A 22,912-nucleotide genomic window follows, 5' to 3' on the forward strand; every position below is an offset into this window, starting at 1 on the left:
GGGTTTTATCCTTTTTCTGCTGGGCCACCAAGCATCCATCCTACCATAGCTGAGGTGAACACAGTGAATGTCCTCCCCACTAATAGAGCAGTGAGTTGACTCCTTGCCTCCCTTCCTCACTGCTGCCCTTTGTCCTCAGAGAGCAGGGACTTGTACTCTTGTTGGCTGTTTGTATTTGGTTTTGTTTTACTGGAATTAAAATAACAAAGAATGTGGTTTACAATGAAGTGGTATTGTGATGGATTTCTTTTCTTGTGAAGCACGTGGACCTTGTCACAAACTGGTGCGGAGAGCCATACCCCCCCTCCAAGTCAAGAGTGGAAACTGGTTCCTACTTCAGGTGTCATGTGCCAGAACACCCCAACCTTCTTGAGCTTGTGTGTACATGTGGAATTCTGATAAAGTGTTGGGGGCACTCCAGCCTCAAAATGGCTGCCACAGGCAGACTCAAAGTGGCTCCTCTTGCATTTGCATATTTACATGGAGTATTCCCCTAAGCCAATATCAAACTACAATCTTGACATCTAAAAGTCCTAGATCCAGTAGTTGTCAGTGCAAACATTGGATTCTCAAAACAAATCCTTATGATCTTTACAAAGATTCTTCTGCAAATTATAAATGAATTAAAGCTGCATGGCATTGGTTTTTACACTGGGCAGAAACCATAGCTGCCAAGTTTTCCCTTTTCTCGTGAGGAAGCCTATTCAGCATAAGGGAAAATCCCTGTAAAAAAGGGATAACTTGGCAGCTATGGCAGAAACATGTCATGGAATATCACTGTAGACCTCAAATGTGATCGGTTGTTTTTAGGCGATTCCTTGTGGGCATACCTTTAAAAAACATAGGTGCCAGAGTAATAATGTTCCTCATGGTGCCCCCCAAGCCCCCACCCTGGAACCCACATTGCTTCTTCCATTGCCACATTCATGCTGGTTAGAGGGCATATTGAGATAACAGAGTGTGGAGGAACGGCTCTGAGCAAGAACAAACCTCCAGCCATTCAATGTTTAAATGGGTTCAGGTTCTCATGGGTTCTAGGTCTCTCTTGGCCTTGGTGAGTGCATGTGTTTTATTGGCACCATGTTTGGGAATCCCAACTGTAGGTTGTTATGGGAAGCATCTTTGGGTGCATTGAGTGAAATGGTGTCATAGTTGCTTTTGGAAACACACTTACCCATCCCTGCTCCCCATTGTCATTGTGGAACAAGATGACTTATTTTCAAGTCAATTCTTTTGTAGAAAAATCCACCTGCTTAGTTTCGTCTCCTGAAGGTGGTAAGACTATTTTGACATGTTCAGAGACTCTCTTAAGTAGTCAAGTTTCTTACATGCGTCTCTTTACTTGCATCTGCTCTGCAGCAGGATTTGTCAACTGCTTTGGGATTGTGGGCAAGGCACACCCTGCAGGCATGCATAGTTACATATGCATACAATACAATCCTGCTGCCAAGCCTGCTTCCAGCAGGGGGTGCTGATGGTTCAGTCTCATGGAGGGAGAGTCCAGAGAACATTCCCTTCACTGGCTTTGCTCCAGGCCCTTTGAATGCTAGCCAGAATGTGTTCCTGAACTGTGAATCTTGCTTGCCTGGATGTAAGTGGGGGTTGTAGAAACCTATCACAGTTGCAGATTCCTGCATGCATTGCAAGGGGTTGGACTAGATGATCCTCAGGGTCCCTTCCAACTCTATGATTCTAAGAAATGTACTTTGGCATAGCTGGAATATAGCAAAGGGTACAAAAGTTAAATTGCTTTGCCCACTTTTGCCTCCAGCCCTGCCCACTAACTGGCAGATAGTCTCTGGAAAGTTGCCCATGGCTCTCTGTCTCAGTCCTGCTATAAAGGGTAGATTACACAAGGCATCATCTGCTGCAAGAGCAGGGATGTAGCAGCCATCTACCGTATATAAAGCTGTTATTCTAACGTACAATTCCTTGTGGGCTAGAGAAGATTGCTGAACCTATCTTCCTCCCCCGACCAAACCCTGTACAATGATCAACCGATCCATGGGCAGAGTTGCTTCAAAGAGCCCTTCAAAACCAGCTTATTGTCAAGGTTTTGCCATCACCTGCCTTCATTGTAACATCATACAACCCCCACCTAACTGCCCAATTTGGCCCATGGGATAGTGTGTTCCCCACCCCTGCTAATAAGCTTCATTGAACAAAGGGACTTGTACCGGTACAGTGTTTCTCCGAAAATAAGACACTGTCTTATATTTATTTTTCCTCAAAAAAACCCACTATGGCTTATTTTCAGGGGATGTCTTATTTTTTTTCCTCCTCCTCCTCCTGCTGCGGCCGGCATTGCTGCTGCGCCTACCACTATGTCTTATTTTCAGGGTATGCCTTATATTCCTTGAATGCTTAAAAATCCTGCTATGGCTTATTTTATGACTACGTCTTAAAATAGGAGAAACAGGGTAAGTAAACAGGCACAGAATTACTCAAATTTGCCTTCCTGACAGCTAATTAAGGAAGTACCTTGTGCTTCTTGCTGTCAAGATTTTATGCTTTATTACAGGCACCTACCTGTGATGTCCAGGACAAACTACAATGTGGAAAGTTACACTGAACCCTGTGACCAGAAACCAACAAGAGTTTAGGCAGTTCAGATAGGACTTAAATGGGTTGAATTGCTTATACCTTCCCTTTCTACCGGTACAATTAACAATACTCTTTTCAGTCCTCATTTGTGCAAGTTTATAACAGTGATTTCACAGGTTGATCAGCCAAGGGTGGGGATATTTTTAGACTGCAACAACATTGGCAGAACAAGGCTAAGACACCATACACTGAATTTCCTACCCACTGGAATTTTCTCTTAATGTGGAGCGTGGCTGTCAAGTGTAACCTTTGACCTGGAACATTTTGTGTCCTACGCAGCCTTTTAATCCTTTTTTAATCCTATGCAGTCCACTGCCATAGTGGCAGAAATGTTTAAGTCTTTTGGGGAGTTAAATTTTGCTTTGAAATCAAGAATCTAGGCCTCATGGTGCACAAGAGCTACTAAAGCTGAACTTCTGTGTGAATACCTACTTACTACTTCTATCCACATCCCTTCTTGCCCAACATCACTTCCTCATACCATGCCACTCCTAAAATTAAATCTGAAAACCTAGAACATTTTGAATTGTGAATTTACATATCATACTTTGTAGCCAAAGATGAGGATTTTGGTGTCTCATTGGCACCTTTGCCCTTCAATTTACTTGTTGTACGTGCTCATTTGAGGAAATTAACAAATGGGGGTTTTTCAGTCACAAGACATCTCTCCCCCTTACCTGTATTTATATCAATCTTTTCACATACTTGCCTACCTGTTACCAGAGACTCAATCTGGCTGGTCCATTAAGGCAAATGCAACTTATAACCAGTCAGACTCTGGCTCTGCCCGTCATTGGTTCTGGCTGCACCTACTGTTGATCTCTTAGCCTTGAGCCTCAACGAACACCAGTCATCATTGCAGAGATTGAATGGCACTTCAGCTACCTCGTTTTGGCTCTCTTTAAAATAACGTGGTTTTTTCCTGCTGGAAACCTCTATCCTCATGCAAAGAGTACTAAAACTAAGCTGACACGGGAATCAACCTTTGACAGTATTTCTACCTGTGAGATACGACCTTTGTGGCAGCAGAGATGTAGAAGGAAAGATAACTAGCTTTGCACAAATAATTGATCTCAAGCCTCCAAAATTGCTCCCCATCTACAAGGTAAAGTATCAAGTTCACCTGGTTCAAAGTCAAGAGATGCAGCAACTTCTTTCTGCTTAATGTAATAGAACTCCCATTTTTGCCACTTAGATCCATATTTGGCACATCAGATGTAAAGCGACCCACTTGCTAATGTGATTAAACCATACTGGATAAATCAACTGGATGAGATTTGAGAGACTAGTTTTTTTTTCATCCCAACAGCACCTGGAGGGGGGGTGGCCCACAAGGGAGCAACTCCTCCTTTAGATTATCCCTCCTGGACACACTTTAAAGGCTATAAAACATGTCCTGGCCACTTATTTGCAGCATAGTTTAAATTTAATAAAATAAAACAGTTGTGTGTTGAGTACCAAAAAATGTTTCCCCTGCCCAATGTCAGCTTGGCAACAAAAGGGTTAATGGGTAAAACTCGAGACTTTTGGGGCAGAGCCAACAACTCCAGTCCCACATCCAGTTTTGAGAGCAGCTGCATGTGGAGAAAAGGGTAAAAAGATCCAGCCTCTGGGCACCAAACTATCCTGCACCGTACATCTCAGAATTGCTATCTCCTGGCTCAAAAATGAAAATGGCACAGCGAGCTAGAAAATACAGTGCAGTTCAGTGCCCCACCACACCTTGCAGCTTCCAGAATGGCCTACGTGCCATGTAATAAAATGGGAACATGGCACAAAAGACTCTGCAAGGCCCAAGAGGGTCAGAGCCCAGAGCTCAGCCCTGCTGGAAGCAGCACACGAGCCCAGACTCAGGCTGCTTCCGTATGGCTGGCTCTCAGCTTCAACCACGTATTTCCCACCAACCTTTGCAAAAATCACTGGGGAGTATGGGGGGGAGAGAGAAAAGGACTGGGGTGCACATTCTTTTACTATGAGGATACCCTCTCCCTCACCACCTTGCCTAGAGCAGCAAAGAAACTTTGTTCCGAAGGGTGGTGTTTCAAAAAGGCAATATTTGTGCTTTTCTAAGTTTGCAGCAACAGTAAACCCAAAGAAAGCACCCCAAGAGTGGCCTCGAGGGGTTCTGGGACTGTAGTTCATGGGAGTGTGAGGAGGGGATGGTCAAAGAAAAACTAAGCAAAAAGCAAAAACCCAAATGACACTGGCAAAAGGGGCACTGTCTGAAAGGTCCGACAGTGGGGCAAAAGTACAGGTGGGTATACTGAGCCAGAAAGCAAAGGGGCTGTGATTTAAGAGGCCGTTGCCCAGCAGGGTAAGTTCAAAACCTTCCACAGTCAGGACTGGTTTTCTGTAGAAGCTGCTGGAGCTGCCAGCTTTCCATTCCAACCATGAAGTTTTGAGGGTGTGGGTCTCGTTTCTTTTTCTTTTAATGGAAATTGTAAAAGTCTTGGCCTTGCTATTCCCTCATACGCAGCTCCAGGGTGGTGAGCAGAAGGCGAACCATAGCAAAACAAAAACAAAAACAAGCTCCAATTTGACTTGATCATAAATTAGCCTTCTCTCCCCCACAAGCTGTAAGGGCAGGCATTAGGGACACCTGTACCCTTTCCTTGGAAAAAGGTCTCAAGAGCCCCTTGTCTCCTTCAGCAGAAAGCCTCGGCAGACTTGAAATGCTCAGACGTTAAGACAGCAGGAGGAAGCTGCCCCTCGCTTCCTCCAGGCCAATCCCAGCAGTGTTTAAGAATCAGCTGCGGTGGGAGGTGTAGAGGATGGGAATCGATGTTTCCCAAATCGACCAGCTCTTTGCTGGGTTCATGAGACAAGAGAGATTCAGCAAGTGCTTGGGGGCGGGGAGGAGCTCAGGGCATGTCACTTGCCTGGTGGCCCCTAAACCTTCTGCACAGTGCCCTCAACGGGCACTTTCTTTGCCCGCTTCTTCATGCGGCTGCGGGCGTAGACGCGGAGAAAGAGCGCCGTGAAGACCACCGCCACTCCCAGCCCGCCCACCACCGTGACGGCGTGGCCATAGATGAGACACGACAGGAGGATGGCAAAGGCTTGCCGCAAAGTCATGATGATGGTGAAGACAGCGGCTCCAAACTGGTTGATGGTGTAGAAGATGAAGAGCTGCCCGAAGGCCGAGCAGACTGACAATAGCACAGCGTGGGCGGCAAACTCCGAGTGGCGGGCCATGAAGCGCACCGACTCCAGCAAGGCGCCCTGCTCCAGCAGCGAGCCCACTGTGAAGAGGCACGAGAAGACGTTGACGCCAAACATCATCTGCACAGAGGACATCTTGTAGGTGAAGAGTGCATCCTGCCAGTTGGACGTGAAGCTGTCAAAGACAATGTAGCCTGCCAGGAGGACCACGCCGGAGAAGGTGGTGACCGTGGAGAGGTGCTTGTCGTGGGAGCTCGAGAGCAGGAACATACTGACTCCGACCGAGATAAGGGCTGCTGTCAGGTACTCCCAGTACTCGTAGCTCTTGCGGGACACCAGCTTGCCCATCAGCATGACCGGAATCACCTTGGAGGCTTTGGCCAGCACCTGCGTGGGGAAGCTGATGTACTTGAGGGCCTCGTACTGGCACCAGCTGCTGAGGATGTTGGAGAGGGAGGCGAAGGAATACTTGTACATGGGAGCGCCATGACGGGGCTGCTTGATCAGGGCGCAGTAGAGGCCAGCCACGGTGCACGCTAGGATCCGGTTCATGAAGACCAGGAACTGAGAATCCTTGAACTTCTCACCAGGGTCGGACTCGGTTGCACCATACGTTCGGGTCATCACCCTCTCCTGAAGGACACCCCATGTCAGATAGGAGATCTGCAAAGGAAGGGGGCGGAGATGAAGAAGGCAACTGCCACAACAAACAGTAAGATAGCATCTTGGAGAATCGGGCAAGCAGGAAGCATGACACTCTTTGAATGCCACTGACCCAAGCAGCTCATAAAGACGTCCACTTTTCCTATACTGTCAACCTACACAACAGGAAGCTAAGCACCGGGTCTGATTGAGATTCTTTTTCCACTCCCAAGCAGGATCTAACCAGATCGGTATTGCACTTCTTCCCACAGAGACTATTTTCTATGCCGGGCTACGTTAAGACACCACCTACAAAAATTACAGCAATAAAATGCTAGCTGAGCCACAAGATGCAATGTTTGCCTTGGCATTTCCTATCAGCCCCAACAATCTGAACACCATGTGGTTTATGTTTTATGAAATGACCATGATGCCATACAGGATTACATATTTCAGGCACTGAAAAAAGTACATAGCTGGACAGCAGCTGCCACAGAGCACCTGCTTCTGCAGACAGCAGCTTTTAGTGTACCACCAGGCCTGCAGAATCAAAATAGGCAGAATAATGTACCATCAGGCCTACAGAATCAACCATTTTCCTTCTTTGTTTTCTCAGTTCCTTGTAAATGCAGAAACAGTAATCCCAACACCCTCACCTCAGTAATACAAAAAGTATCATTACTTATGTTCTGTAAATCTGGAATGATCTGAATCAAAGAGATTACATGACTTGCCTATGGTCATTCAGCAGGCTTGGTACATAACTAAATCTACATTAGTTCAGTGCATTTAGAAAATTTCCTTCTATCTCTCTTTCAATGTCATTCAAGGACATGCAGCGTTTCCTATGTATTTCCTTTATAGGTACCTACGGGCATAACCCAAGGATGCCAAATAAAGTTCTGCACTTGCTAAACTATGTCACTCTAGGGCCTGCAGCTCATCGTTATTTTGGACTTAAAGTTGCTTGAAAAGCCAAATTAACTACAAAATGCCTCTTATCTATCTTCCGCAGAATGAGAGAGATAAGACAAACAAAATTCTAATTCATGTGATTAGAGCAGAGCAAAAGTTTTTATCTTTCTAAAATAACAGAAATCCCCTAACTGAACCCAGTGGTCTGACTCCAGTTCAAAAATAGCTGGGTGATATTCTGACCTGATTATTGCATGAAGGGTACAAACCATGCAATTCTGAAAGCATCATCTAGGTTATATTTATTATTTTATTAAATTTATATCACACCCTTCCTCCCAAATGAGCCCAGGTTCCAATTTAATGACCACCGGCAGGTCTCACGAGAACTGAGATTGTAGCATTGCTTAATGGAAGTTATAGGTCAGGAAGGTTGCATATGTCCCAGTACAAATAAAGCCAGTGCAATGGGTGGGGTATTTGAACCCTAGTTGAAAACTTTGCTCAGCTATGAACTAACCTTTGAGCCAATCATGCTCTCGGTGTAATGCTACCTCTAAACGAGAAGCTCCCAATCACCACCCCAGACAAGCCAAATCAGAGTGGAGTACTAGCTCTCAGTTCTTTACCTGTAGGCCAGTCGCACAAAACAGCAGCTTAAAGAACTGCCGGGCCGTGGAGGACTCGACAGTCTCATTCCGAGCTGCTAGCAAGGTATCGTCCTGGTGTACAGATTTGGCCTCGTTGCCAAAGACACATGATTTGATAACTGGAAAGCAAATACCGCGACCTAAGAGGGAAAGGAGCAAAAACAAATTAGCCACAACACTGAATCACACCAGTTGGGGGCATGGGGGAGGGAGGGAAGCCACACGCATTACAACTAACTGCCAATGTTGTCCCCACAATCACCACCACAGAAGAGCTAAGAAGAACTCTGCTTGATTAGGCCAAAGGCCCGCCATAGTCCCGCATCTTGTTCTCACAGTGGCCAACCAGGTGCCTGTGGAAAGGCTGCGAGCAGGACTTGAGAGCAACAGCATTCTTTTCACTTGCGATTCCCAGAAACTGGTTCTCGGAGACATACGGCCTCCAACAGTGCCACCATATGTGGTTTCTTGATCACTTCCAAACAGATTTACTTGCCTCTTCTCTAGGCCACTCCTACTCTACTCTGCTCACAGTGCTTGTCCCAGCTAAGAGAAGACAGACTTACTGAGCTGCAGAAAATCAGAGGGATAGTGATGCAGATCTTATACCCACATTGCCATGGCTATTCCTTGCAAATCTCCCAATTTCCTCAACAGGTAATGGCTACAGATTCTGCGGTTGCTAGCATGGTAACACTGATGGAGTAGACGCAGCGTTTGAAATTCACCAGGCATCAGGCACATTTTGCACCCGGCTATCGGCCACTTGCGACCAAGTGAAGATGCCCGGGCACCAGGATGGCACCTGACGTTTCCACCATCTGGAGGTGCCTGCCTGGGGATCCTTGTATCGTGACTGTTTTCACACACTAGCAACATACCCCGTAGAATTCTAGCCATTATATTTTATCTGCACAATCGGAATGAATTTCAGGAACCAGAAAGTTGCATTGAAATGTAAATAAAAAGAAGGCACCTTTTATCGTATGTGGTGGACTTGTAAAGTAGTAAAAGAATTCTGGGAGATTATATATAATGAACTGAAAAAAATCTTTAAAATAACTTTTTATTTAAAAAAACACACAAAGCTTTTCTTCTAGGAATTCTAGGCACCGAAATACCAACGGATCAGAAAAGACTATTAATGTACGCGACCACTGCTGCTCGGGTGTTACTAGTCCAGAGAAGAATGTTAGTTTAAGTTGAAGGACTATGCTGAAATGGCAAAAATAACCAGAAGGACCAGGAAGACCAAAACTTTAATAAGGGGAAAAGATATAATTTACCTTAAAAATCATTGTAAACAAAATTATTAGTAGGATTGGAATAATACGTGTAGTTTAACGTTGAATTATAGCTCCAATGGAGATTTAATAGATTTGGATTAATAGAGAAGATGCAGGAGAAAGGACCCACAAAGGGGAAGAGGGAAGTCCAGGGGAATCTATGGAATTCTCTTTTTATTTGGGTTGTTTGACAATTGTTTGTAAATTTCTAAATTTGAAAAACTAAATAAATTTATAAATACAGGTGAAACTCGGAAAATTAGAATATCGTCGAAAAGTGCATTTATTTCAGTAATGCAACTTCTTGTTTTTTATTTTAATTTTAATTTTTACAAATGCTTTCTTTTCGAAATTCCACAGTAATCAAACAAATAGTTACAATAATATAAAAATAAACATTGCTGTTACATTTCATTAATTACATTCCATTTATAATTGACCCGCCTAACAACAAATAATTACAATTACAACAAATAAAGGCTTGACATATCTTGCTTTGCATGTCATGCATCTATCTCATATATTGGTTTCACCTTTTAAGTTGCATTACTGAAATAAATGCACTTTTCGACGATATTCTAATTTTCCGAGTTTCACCTGTAAATACAACTTTTGAGCCATCTGGCCCCAAAATGGCAACTAGGCATTCCGTTTTGGCGACTGCAACCCTACTTTAAGGAGCCATTTGACACCTAGCTTATATATCCAAGTTTCTAATACTGGATGAACATACTGATTGCACACTTAAAAGTCGACAATGAATGCACTCTGGGGGAGTTTCAAATCCAGGATAGCACAGCTGAGGGGCTGAAGAAGATACAATGGGCTCAGAATGAGCTATCTCAGCAGCAACATCAGGAAACCACTCTGTGTGCACATTCCTACTACTTACCTGTTTCAAGGTAATTTTTCTTCTTGAAGTATTGTATAAGCAAGAAGCCTGGCACCACAATACTTGCATAGCCTGCAGCATTGACCAAAAAGCGAAACAGCCAGAAGTCTCCCCAGGAGTCCTGGTGAACAGCAGGTACCTCTTCATTTGCAGTCACTATGGGGAAAGCAGCCAGCGCAAGAGCCAGGCAGAACCTGCCAAGAAAAAGAGCAGGCCGTAAGCCAAAGGGAACCCCTGGATCCGGTGAAATGTTTACAGAGGCAACTCTCTCCTCACACATGGGAAGCATTTAAGATTTCCCCCCTCCACCTCCTTCCTCTAGCAACAGGCGAAACCAAGAACCCCAGAAACAAAGCAGCTACATCTGTCTTGTGCAGGATTCTCACAGCAAATGCTGCAGACATGCTTGCAGCTTCAAGGCTGAGTGAAGAAATTCTTGCACATGCAATCCCTATGCCTGTCTGAGGAACTATTGCCTTTCACTTAATCTGGCACAACACCAAGGACAGAGGCCTGTGAGATCTCCCATTTGTCAGACCTTTGGCCTTTTCAAACACCCTTCCTTGGAGTCAGGGAGAGAGATAAAAGAAATGAAATAAAGCAGTAGGGATGGGATGCAATAGACACAGGCAAACAGAGAAACACCCTCCTTTTGGTATCTCAGACAAGCTGTGCACATTAACATGCACAAACACAGATCTTGGAACAGGTGGATTCTGGTGTCCCCTGAGCAGCATCGTCAGAGTGACCTTCCTACAAAGCAAACAAGAGTAGCGGCTGAGGGCTCCATTGGTACTTACCATCCAGACATTCTATGGGGTAGGAGTTTCCTTGGAATATGGCAACACATAACTCCCAGATATGTCACGGAAAAAAGCCCATTAAAAACTATATTCTTACGCAGCATGGGAAGCAGACAACTGGGCTGCCCACTAAAATCTATTACAGAGGAATCACACATATTTTCAGACTTCAGGGCGAGAGCCGATGAGCAGCTGTGTAGTTGTGCAGAAATTCACCATAGACATGTGAGAGAAGGAGCTAATGTCTCCCTGGAATAGCCACTGTGCAGTTGCGCCACAAAGAGGTAACACTCCAAAAGAGTAGGCAGATTAATGACCGTGCTGTCAAGCGCCTTTTCATCCCATTAGCAGCAAAGAAACCCACAGGGTCTCAACTGGCATTTTAGCCAGCGACCCTGAATCTGTGAAACTCAAGTTATGCACATTTGGAGCAAGCGTTATTTTCAGAAACAAGATGGCGAGCTAGAGGTGGGCAGAGAAACTCAGAAGGATAGGTGGCGAGATCAAGGGAGAATATCTGTTGGAAACAAGAAGCTATGCTATGCAGAGCACCCTTTAACCATCAGAATGCATGAAGGTTATTGGTGGTTGCAAGCCATGATGGCTCTGCTCTGCCTCCATGCAGGCAGGCAGTAATGCTCCTCAGAACTAGTTGCTGGAATCCTCGGGAGGGGAGAGTGCTCTTCTGCTCGAATCCTGCTTGCTGGTTTCCCACAGGCATCTGGCTGGCCACTGTGAGAACAGGAAACTGGACTAGATGGGCCATTGGCCTGATCCAGCAGGCTCTTCTTCTGTTCTTATGCAGTCCCCCACACACTGCCACCATGATTCCTAAGCCTAAAAGCCACTGCTGACACATTTCTAAGTTGTCCCCCTGCAACTGCGAAAGGCAAAAGCCCTGCATGTTAATTTACCTCACATGGTTAGAATCCTGTGAGGGAGAGTGGGGTCAAACACAATAGCTCTGCTGAGTCACCACCCCCACAGCTCAACATTTCTCGGAGGGCAAATGTCTGCAGCGAGGAGCCGTGAAACTTGCATAAAGGCAGCAGGTTCCCTGCTACAGATGTTTGCGCTCCAACTTGTGAAGGGTGACAGGGACCAGCACTGTGATGTGATGCAGCTAGCACACACATCCCTATTCCCTTCACCGTATGAGGAGCATACTGCCTGAAGGCTAGTCCTTCCATCTCCAGCTGAAGGCAGAATAGTAAATTCTTCACTTGTGCCATGTTTTTCTGGACACCATGGAATCGCAACTATCATAGATCCTATGCATGCTTATTCAGAATATGCTTATTCATAATATGTTGTGCAGAGCTTCTTTCCATAGGATTCCAGCCTAATGAAAAGTTGAGCCGTTACTCAAATCTAATAAAGCTTCCAAGGCAGAATTAATACCCTCTTGCTGACAACCGTTAACTCAGTGTTTCTCAAAGTGAGGTCCTCAGCTGTTGTTGGACTATAACCCCCATCATCTCTGACCACTGGTCCTGCTAGCTAGGGATGATGGGAGTCATAGTCCAACAACAGCTGAGGAGCCCAGTTTGAATAATTCTGTTAACTGTTTCCCCATCCTCTCTCTTTCTACCCACCAACTGCCTTGGACAGGCATGTGCCAGCACAAGATCTTTTGCAAGATATGAAACCACAGAAAACCGGTTTTGAGTAAGTTCAAAGAGGCTCTCAAACAGCCCTCTGAGGTCACTTTCAAAGCATTGTCCTCTTGCATGGTTTGTTCATGCTGTGGCAAGCACTACCCAAATTACAGAAATAATTGTTAGAAAAATTTCCACACCTCGTTGCATAAAACTGTAGTCCAGGCACCTAGGAATTTCAAATATCTTTTCCCCCCCAAGCCATCAATATATTATACTCTGGTGGTTTCCAGATAAATGAAAAAACCAACAGCCATTTTTGGACAAGGACAGCCTGGCTATGATGATTCATTCATTGGTAACCACAAGATTCAATTATTGCAATATCCCCTGTCTGAAGGCTCCAGCTGGCACAAAATGTTGCAGTTAGATGGTCGGTGGGGTCATATTACCAGCACATCACCCCAGTGCTTAATGGTTGCACTAGCTGCCCACATGCTACTAGGGCACATTCTGGACTTTTGTCCCAGTTAACTTAAGGACCATTTGACGCCCATCCCAGAGGTCTTCAGGGGAGTCTTTGTTAGTGATCCCTCATGTCTCAGACACATCACCAGGAGCCATGCATTCTGTGGATTCCCCTCCCGCCCAGCTGAACTCAGACAATACCCTTCTTTATTGAACTTCACACACCTGATCACTGAAGAAGAAGAATATCAGCAGGCATTTTAAATAATTTTATGGAGAATTTATGACACAGTACTAGCTTTTAAAAATACTATTCCCTTGTGTGGTCAGGACTCTCAGGCCGTAGACTTTTCAGCAAGGAGGCAAGAGGACTGCTTATGTTTGATTTGCCTATTTCACTCCAAAGTAAGTCATAATCCCTAAATATATCATTGCTCCTGATATCCCCAACTGCATGGGCACCCCCATGTGTGATTAGCCACTAGAGCGAAATTGGTTTAAATCGAGTTCAGCCTGGCTTAATTCAACTGCTTTGGACAGAGCAGGGGTGCTGGTATTACCGGCTCCCAGAAAAAAGGGAATAAACCAGCCAAGCAACAGTTCTCTCTCCTGCTTTGGGTTCACAGCTCCCTGGCCCGTGAGCAGGGCCAGATTTAGGTTTGATGAGGCCCTAAGCTACTGAAGGTAATGGGGCCCTTTATATGTCCAGCTGTCCTTTGTCAACAACAAATTGTTGCTGCTTTTTGTGTTGAATATATGCTATATGGTAATTTATGGGCCTAATAGGTATCTAAAGCCATTTGCACATAACAAAATATGTATTTTATTGTAATTGCATCTATGTATTTATAAGTAATTGTTGAACTGAAATACGATTATGAAGAAGTACAGTCATACCTCAGATTGCATCCGCTTCAGGTTGCGTATTTTCAGCTTGCGAACGCGGCACCCCCGGAAGTGTTTACTTCCACGTTTCGGCGCGCGCGCATGGGCAGAAACATTCTGCGCAGTCTGCGCATGCGCAGAAGCGCTCTCTTGCATTTCACGCATGCGCAGAAGCGCTGCTCTGGTTGCAGACTTTTCGGGGTGCAAATGGCACTCCGGAACAGATCGTGTCCGCAACCAGAGGTACCACTGTATATTAATAGTGAAATAATTATTAAGCTCTAATTGTATGTAGGTTTTATTTTATTTGTTCTTTATCTTATATTTTGGAAATGTACATCCAGGTTTTTTCCCTTTAATTTTTTGGGGGGCCAAGAGAGTGGGGCCCTAAGCTATAGCTTGTTTAGCTTATACATAAATCCGGCACTGCCTGTGAGGCACTTTCAGCCTGTGTTTCTCCCTCCCAGCTTCAGACAAGGCAACTAGTGTTACAGGTAAGCTCTCACTTCTGCCAGACAAGCAAAACCAGCACCAGTGCTAGGAATGAAAGAAGCTTTCATAGCTTCAAACCCACAAAGAAACCAGGAAGTCGGAGCTCATATATACCTCTACTGTTCCCTTTCACATTGGACAGACATGCTTTTGACACACACCCCACCCCCACGAATAGGCGGCTCTCTACTAGGGCAAGAGCGGTCTGATACAAAGCCCTCTTTGGCAGACCATTCCATTTCAGTTCCTCAGGCAAGATGGTTCTGAAGCAGGAGTACAAATCCCCATAGACCTCCGTTCTCGATGCTAGTGACAAGAAAGTCACAAGAAAGTGGAGCACAAAAAGATCACGGTAGCAAATGCCTTTCACCCTTCAATTGCATTTCTCCTGTAGCTACAGTTCTGTGGGCCTTAAGAGATTCCTCCCTTCTTTGGATCCATAGTCAGAATTACTTGGCAAGTATTTGCATATATTAGGCTTCTATGACATACTGTCTCACAATTAGGGTGGTTAGGGAGTGGCAAAAGGGCACACTTATGCCCTATTTAGAGGAAAGGCCATAGCTCAGAGCACCTGCTGCTCTGCATCTCCAGGTAGGACAGGAGAAGTACGCAATCTGAAACTCTGGAGAGCCACTGCCAGTCAGTGCAGTCAATACTGAGCTAGATAGGAGAATGATCCGACTTGGTATAGGGCAGCTCCAAATGTTCTTTTGTTCCACATGTTTACCGTATTGGCTCGGATATAAGCCAAACTTTTTTTTCTTCCAAATTCTGACACTGAAAAGTTAAAGTGCGTCCTGTATTCGGAACCGAGTGCTGTGCGCCCACCTCCCAGCACTACTGCCCTGAATGGGGGACCGGGCAGTGGTGGCTTGAGGAGGACGTGCTGGGAAATGGTAGTGCCGGGAGGCATAGCTGTCAACCCTCTTTTTTTGCGGGAAACTCCCTTATTCCCAAGCCACAGCTGTCAGCCTTCCCCTTGTTTTGCTGGAAATTACCTTATTTCAGTGCCGTTTCCTGCTGCTATCCTGGATTGTTGGGTATCTTGGATTGTTAGATATACCGTAGACTGTCCCCAGGACAGGTGAGGCTGCTGCTGATCCCTTATATTCAAATCCGAAAGTTGACAGCTATGCCGGGAGGCAGGCGCGCAGCGTGCTTGGAACCGAGCCCCCGCCCCCCCCCATTCAGAGCGGTAGTGCCGGGAGGCGGGCTGCATCCGCAAATAAGCCTTGAATTTTAAAGGTGTGGCTTATTTGCGGATGCAGCTTATATTCAGACCAATACAGTAAATAAAGTGCATGGGTTGAAATTTGCTTTAGTGAGTGCAAGCGTGGAACCAGGGGAATATTGCACATATTGCATTACACTATTAATCAGCTTTCAAATCAAGCTTGAGGAGGCAGGCATTCACTTCCCTTATAATAACTGGCAATGCTTGCCTTGGACCCAGGAGCTGAAGATTCCAGGGTGAGGGACATTTACTGTGCATGGTTTTTTTCCCCTGCAGAGGAAACTTTAGGGACCAGCTCCCACCCACAGCTTATGTCTCGCTTGAGGGCTCCCAGTTCTAAGTATTTGGTCTCTGCAGGTGGTACAGTGACGTGCATACAGACAACACAAAAATACAGTGCAGCATCCCATTCTTGCTCTCACTTCTGCGTTCAAGGGCCAGCAGTAAAGCATCCAGGAGCCTAGTACATGATGCTGAATCACATTTCTGACACTTATCAGTCAATCCTAGTTACCAGGAGGCAATCACTACTTGCTACTGCTGATCTAACAGTTAGAAAATTGCAAGCTGATATTTGTTAGCTCTCTTAACCAGCAAATAATAAAAACAATTTGAAAACCAAAGGAAAGCTAAAGGCAAATCTCAGCCATAGCTACAAGAAAATGTTATGAAAAACGAAGCTCTTCCTATGACTGGCATCTCTAGCCTAAGGGCTTCCCAGAACACAGAACCAAAAATAGCAGAGGCTGCTGATCAGCTAGTCTTCGGTGTTAACTAGGAGATCAAACAAGGCACACTTTCCTGTCAAGCAAGCATTAAATTTGCAGAAAAGCACACTTCTGGGCAGTGTCACCACAAGACACTGAAGCTCGCTTATGAACCATGAACTGGAATTTAACCACATATAAATGCCTCAAAATAGTTTATTATTCTTATTTCATATATTATAATGTAAAATGCCCTCAAATAGTGACTGATTTAGATAATAGACACTTTTCATTGTTTAAACATATTCTAAATATTCCTACTGGATCCCAAGAAATCCAGAGCTCAGAAGGCACTATTTGCAAGCCTCAGAGAAACTCACAGGGCTACTTGCTACGTAGATCAGTCAGAGTAAGGATCCTAGTGCAAAAAGATCAAAAGGGGAGAGGTTGTTTGGGCAGTTGTCAGCTTAGAATTCTGGGAACTGAAGGGATGTCAGAATTACAGTGAAGACTGGATTTCTAGGCTTGCCTAAAACTAACTAAACTTCTTTAACATATCAAACTGTTATTGATTTACCCACTAAAATGAAATTTACAAAAACAACAACAAAAGGCACTCTAGTTTCAGGGCGTTTTAAACTACTGGCCATGAAGTATTGTTGGACCAGTTAAGCAGAGTGGAAGAAATACAAATTGTTATTGCTCTTTGGTGGCTTTCTCTTTCAATCTGACAATATTAGAGAATGGCGATGGGGAGATTTTCATTTGCAACTTTAAGTTTTTTTGTGGGAATCTATTTAATATCGAATGAAACATTGGGATTACCTGCAGATTTGGAGTGTAGTGTCATCTCTAAATTGACAACACTCAGGGCTATCTTTCATTTCTATCTAATCTCATAGCAATGGTCTTAGTGTTTACACCTGTGCTTAGACGAGGCTATTTTGGCATAGATTCACCCATTACAAGGTGATTCCAGACATGGTGATTATAGCAAATGGGGGGGGGTGTTTTTGGATGGTGTCTCAACGTCCCTCAAAGAACAGATATTCAGCTTGGGAGTATTCCTGGACCTGGCTTTGCTGATAGGTGCACATTTGTGGTCCAGCTCAAAAAGAGGACAGGACTCCTGCAACATTACTAGTGTGAAGAAGAGGAAATTTCAGGTGTCACGCTATTCCTGCTGAGATTCCCTACTCCACTACTATTAAAAGTACAACAGCTGTTCTCTCTTTTGCACATGGCTGCTCTAAGCTTTGGCCAGAGACTTTTTTTCATTAATCATAACCAATACTGTATGTGAACTGTATCCCTTCCTGGAAAATAAGGCCCTAGCAACCATCATTCGTGTATTTTTTTTAACTCTGAAGTTTGACTACTACAAATAAACTACAAATGAGGCTGCCTTTTAAGACTGTTTGGAAATGTCAGCTTGTACAAAATGCAAAAGTCTGTGATCTAATTGGAGTAAAAGATTGAGAGCATACACCAGCTGCATCCTGCAAAACTGATTATCAGGTTCTGGGCACAATTCAAACTGCATGTGATAACTGAATAAGTCCTATGTAGCTTGTGTCTTCCACAAGCCTTTTTTACTCAAGATTTTTAGGTGTAGCTCTGCTCCATATTCCATAAAATTGTGAAGTGAAATTATTTGGGGTTAGGAGCAAGATTGTTCTTAGGAAGAAAATTCACTTGAAGTAATTTATCCTAAAAGACGCCTGCACAGCTCCACATTTTTTTAAAGGAAAAAAGGTAATTATATTTTTGTTTAGCTAAGCTTTGGCAGATTTTTTTCCAACTTCAATTCTGAATATTTTTAATTTTTTATTGCATATTTGTACAGCCAACCACCTGGAAGCTCCATGTGTTTACAAACTGCAGCAAGAACCCCACAGCCAGCAAATTAAGGAAACTATTAATCTCAGTTTCCAATTCAAGATGCTGATATTGAGCTTTAATATCAATCAGCAACGCTGTGCCCACAGGTGCCAGTGTGCCCGCCAATACCTATTATGGTGCCTGTGAAGGGTCTCAGTATATAAATCCTCATAAATCCACAATACGAGACTGTTCTTTGTGCTCCATCCTCGTTTACACTGGCTCAGCTCCGTAGTCATTGAACTTGCTCTCTTAAACAAAGGTACAAAGAGTTTGATTTGTGAACAAGCATGGCAGTGGCTGAAGTAGGTTCCTTTTTCAATTGATGAGACAACAGATTTTGTCTGTCAAATCCCTTTACGAACTGACTGGAGAAACTGTGGCCCCCTAGATATCACTGGACTCCAGCTTCCAGGCAATGGTCATGGATGATGGGAGTTATAGCCCAGCACCACCTTGAAGGCCATGGGTTCCCCATCCCTGCAGTGGATAACTTCATAGATGTGTCATAAGTACTAATGAAATATAGAATTTACATTGTCACCTTCAAGCTTTGAATTTTATAGTTATTTCAGATGCACTTAACATTTGCACACTCAAACTGATACAAACGGAGCAAAATACTTCCCTTACACTTTAAAACTGGATTCTTAACTATACTGACTACTATTCCCACATAAATGATCACATCCTATTACTCTAGCACAGGCATCCCCAAACTTCGGCCCTCCAGATGTTTTGGACTACAATTCCCATCATCCCTGACCACTGGTCCTGTTAGCTAGGAATCATGGGAGTTGTAGGTCAAAACATCTGGAGGGCCGCAGTTTGGGGATGCCTCCTCTAGCGTCATAATCCTCAAACAACTCCCACCATAAATTCCTTACACAAAACTGCCACTGCAGGTTAGAATTCCCATTCTACCTGTTAAGTGTGAATGAAGAAAGCAAAGGGAGGAGGAAAGGATCATTACCATTTACTGTGATTATAGCAGGGTTAAAAAAAAAGCATTAAGAAATTATTGACTCACATTAAAATTGCATACACGCCATTAAAATATAGAGCTAGTGAGTTACTTCAGATTAATCCATTCAGATTTTACCTATGAAATCGTCTGCACAATGATTTTCACTTACTGCATCCTAACCTTGCCTGATATGAAGCATCGAATTTCCTAGTAAGCAGGGTTGGACTGGAACCTTAGTTTTAAAAGACACCCAATTAAGTAGGTATAGAATTGAAGCCCAATGCCTCTATGTAATCTACTAGGCTACTAAGGCAACCTTGATACCAATTCAATGTCAACATGAAACCAACTAGGTGGCTTGGATAAATCATAATTTCAGAGTCAAGTTGATCAGCGGGGGGGGGGGGGGATGCCACTAGCACTGGCCTACCTCGCAGGGTTGTCCTGAGGCCCGTCCAGGAAAAAAGGTACTTTGCTACTGAGAAGTTTAAAAAAACCCACTGATATAAATGGGACTAACTCCCCTAGTAAAGGGATAAAGACTTCCACCTGGAAACATACCAGGCATTTATAACCTCCCACAGCTGCTTCGAACCCAGGAATAGATCGTATATCGAGTCTCCTTGGATGCCCCCCTCCCCCCAGATTTCATTTCTATCCGACTCCTCAGTCTCCGGCTGAACCCGGACGAGGCAAGCGAGACAAATCCGCCTTCCCGAGAGCTTGGAAAGGGAAACCGAGCTCTTCCCGAGAGCCAGCCCCATCTTTGATTCCCGTTTCCTCTAGAGGCACCCAAGCCTAGCGAGGGGTTCGTCTTCCCGCTCCTCGATATCTCTCTCCCGCCTGACCCACAGCATCCTCCCCGCCCCAGCCCGGAGCCCCCGAAGATGCCGGTAGGCGCCTCCCGCCTTCCCCCCGCTCGTCGCGGGCCCGCCAGCGCGGGAGGGGACGGCCGCCTCATCCCCGGCGCAGAGAACCGCCCGCCGTCCCGGAAGCCCTTCCGCCCGCCCCGCGCCCCGGAGTTCGCCCACCTGCGACCCATGATGCCGGCCGGGCCGGTGCGCTCCGCTCCCCCGCCACTTCGCTGCTCGGAGCCCGGCCGCGCCTCCCTCCCGGCGCCACAGGGCCAGGAACCGGCCGCTCGCCCCAGCCGAGCAGGGACTCCGGGGCTCCCACAGCGCCGCCTGCCGGTCTGGAGGCCCCGTCTCCGCGCGGCAATGGATTCCTTTCCGAAGAAGCATACAAGTTCCCGCCCATGTTTGACTAAGCTAAGGGAAGGAAGCCGGCGACAGGCGAAAAGGACTGTTACGTAAATCCGTTTGAGAGCTAGGCCTCCGGCCTAGAATCTGGAGGGCAACGTTTCTTGGAAGAGTGATCGTGAAGTTCGCAAAAAGGTGCAAAGGGCTTCCCCTCCACCCTGAGGAGCCACGTAAGGTGAAAGGAAGAACTTCAATTTCAGAAATTATTCTCTTTTCATTAGCAAATACCCTTTCGGACAGGACAATGCCCTGTGCAAAAGGCAAGTGAACGTGGAAGCCATCCTTTTCAGTCACGTCTCCAAGCCATAGTTGCCAAGTTATCCCATTTTTTAAGGGAAATTCCCTTATGCTGAATAGGCTTCCTCGTGAGAAAAAGGAAAACTTGGCAGCTATGCTCCAAGCCACAGGTTTGAGAGGATTTGCTCTCTGTATATGGCCGGAAGCACTGTTCTTCAGGCAGTCTGCGTGCTTCATCTCTAGATTAACAGTCAATGAAGCATGGCATTCCTCCACTCTTATTTCCCCATTTTTTAAAAATAACACTTCTATGTTTTTCAAATAGTTACTTTTTTCCTCGTTTTTCAACCAGAGAAAACTCAGATGCCTTCATACTCTCAGCTGCTACATTTACCAGTATCAAGGTCCAACAAGAAGACTTGGGGTGACAGTTGTGGGTAACTTGTGACCTTCTGAGACTGCACATTTTGCTATGCTGCCTGGGGCTGCCTGGAGAGTTGAACTACATCTAGAGAACAAGTTACCCACTGGCACAAACCCAGAAGTGAAGGAAACAATTTGCTTCTCAGAGTTCACCTGTCACCTTCCCTGCCAGCTATGTGGAAAAACAGATACAATACATATTTGCCCCATATACCCATTCTAGGTAACAAAACTGTCTGCCTTAGGGTAAGCTTAGAGCAAGAGTTTCCAAATACCAAAAGTATTTAAAATATCTTGAGGGGGGTGATGTATGATTTGTGGTATCTAATTACAATAGCATGCGTGCTGGGCTATTGAGGGAAGCTTTTTGCAGTAGCACATTGCATACATACCCTGTGCAATAAACAAAATCTGCCCTTATTCCCTTATGGGGTACACAAGAGCCCTTGTAGAGTCCTTTGTAGGTTTTCCATTGGTAGGGGAGAATAACAGAGGCCAACCAGAAAATATTGAGAAGCAAAGCAGCTAGTAAGCCTGATCTTTTTGAACTGTTGCAACAGGATGCCCCCTCACAGGCAGGAGAAAGAAGGAGGTGTGCCTGCTCTTATACCTATAGACATTTAAACTCCCTGCCCTGGAGCTCAAGACTCCATACATCATACATATATCACAGGATACCTACATCACAGGGGGCGGCCTAAAACAGAATCCTGAGTTTATCTCCTGTCTGGCAGGTTACCTGCTTGCATTATCTGGGGCCTGGCCACTCTTTTGTTATTACTGTTGTTGTTGTTGTTTAGTCATGTCCGACTCTTCGTGACCCCATGGACCATAGCACGCCAGGCACTCCTGTCTTCCCCTGCCTCCCACAGTTTGGTCAAACTCATGTTCGTAGCTTCGAGAACACTGTCCAACCATCTCGTCCTCTGTCGTCCCCTTCTCCTAGTGCCCTCCATCTTTCCCAACATCAAGGTCTTTTCCAGGGAGTCTTCTCTTCTCATGAGGTGGCCAAAGTATTGGAGCCTCAGCTTCAGGATCTGTCCTTCCAGTGAGCAGTTATTACTGTATAAGTACTCAATTCCGGAATACAAGTCACAGGTCCACCCCATCCACACCTTAAATGTGCCCTTAAGGCAGGATCTGTGAGCACAGAGACAATGAGGAGGTTTTTATTATTTTTTTCTCCCTCCTTTCAGAGAAACATTTGGTCAGTTTGGGAGAGTCAAAATGGTTTCAGGACTGTCTTCCTGTACGTGTTTGCTTGATACATTTATGAACATTTACTATATAAGACCTTAACTTTTTTATTTCACCTGGGTTACATCAAACTAGGATACCTATTAGCTCAGCTGGTTAGAGCGTGATGCTGATAACACCAAGGTCATGGGCTGATCCCTGTATGGGTGCATATTCCTGCATTGCAAGGTTATGGACTAGGTGATCCATGGGGTTCCTTCCAACTCTATGATTCATTTAGGTCAGGGGTCCCCAGACTTACCCGCCTTTGGGCCGGTGCCCGCCGCGCCGATCGTGCGGCGGGCCGGAGGGCGGGGGAGTGCGCGCGCAGTGGGCCGGAGGGTGGGGAAGTGTGCGCCAGTGCGCATGCGCACACCCATTTACTGGCGCGGTGGCGCGCTTCCAGGCTGAAAAAAATCACCAAAAATTGTTTGTGCGCATGCGTATGGGCCTCCCCGACCCGGAAGTGCACCGGAAATGACCTCTTCTGGGTCGGGAGAGGCCCATACGCATGCTCAGAAACGATTTTTGGTGATTTTTTTCAGATCTGGAATGGCGCCGCCGCGCA

At 45.3% G+C, this 22,912-nt stretch overlaps 1 protein-coding gene across 2 annotated transcripts; it reads right to left on the reverse strand.

The window, feature by feature from the left end:
* Positions 1-26: 26 nt before the first annotated feature.
* SLC35B2 (solute carrier family 35 member B2) lies at positions 27-20,363 on the reverse strand. 2 transcript variants are annotated; one of them, XM_035108164.2, is made up of 4 exons: positions 20,221-20,363; positions 10,152-10,345; positions 7,953-8,113; positions 27-6,429 (listed from the first exon to the last, which is right to left on the reverse strand). In XM_035108164.2, exons 1-4 carry the CDS (start codon positions 20,229-20,231, stop codon positions 5,494-5,496), a joined length of 1,302 nt encoding a protein of 433 aa, XP_034964055.1. In that variant the 5' UTR covers positions 20,232-20,363; the 3' UTR covers positions 27-5,493. The 2 variants fall into 2 exon arrangements, with proteins under 2 accessions (XP_034964055.1, XP_034964053.1); XM_035108162.2 differs by lacking the exon at positions 20,221-20,363 and adding an exon at positions 18,352-19,574.
* Positions 20,364-22,912: the final 2,549 nt, after the last annotated feature.

The sequence above is a fragment of the Zootoca vivipara genome, chromosome 3 (genome assembly GCF_963506605.1).
Source record: "Zootoca vivipara chromosome 3, rZooViv1.1, whole genome shotgun sequence".
Lineage (NCBI taxonomy): Eukaryota > Metazoa > Chordata > Lepidosauria > Squamata > Lacertidae > Zootoca > Zootoca vivipara.

Bases quoted from the DNA above. Each gene is read 5' to 3' on its own strand.
- SLC35B2 (XM_035108162.2), bottom strand. From the start codon at position 18,461: ATGACTACGGAGCTGAGCCAGTGTAAACGAGGATGGAGCACAAAGAAC. The intron at 10,346-18,351 runs GTATTGGCGGGC...TTTTCTTGGCAG, and splicing joins CTTCACAGGCACCATAATAG to GTTCTGCCTGGCTCTTGCGC. The intron at 8,114-10,151 runs GTAAGTAGTAGG...TTTCCCTCTTAG, and splicing joins GAAAAATTACCTTGAAACAG to GTCGCGGTATTTGCTTTCCA.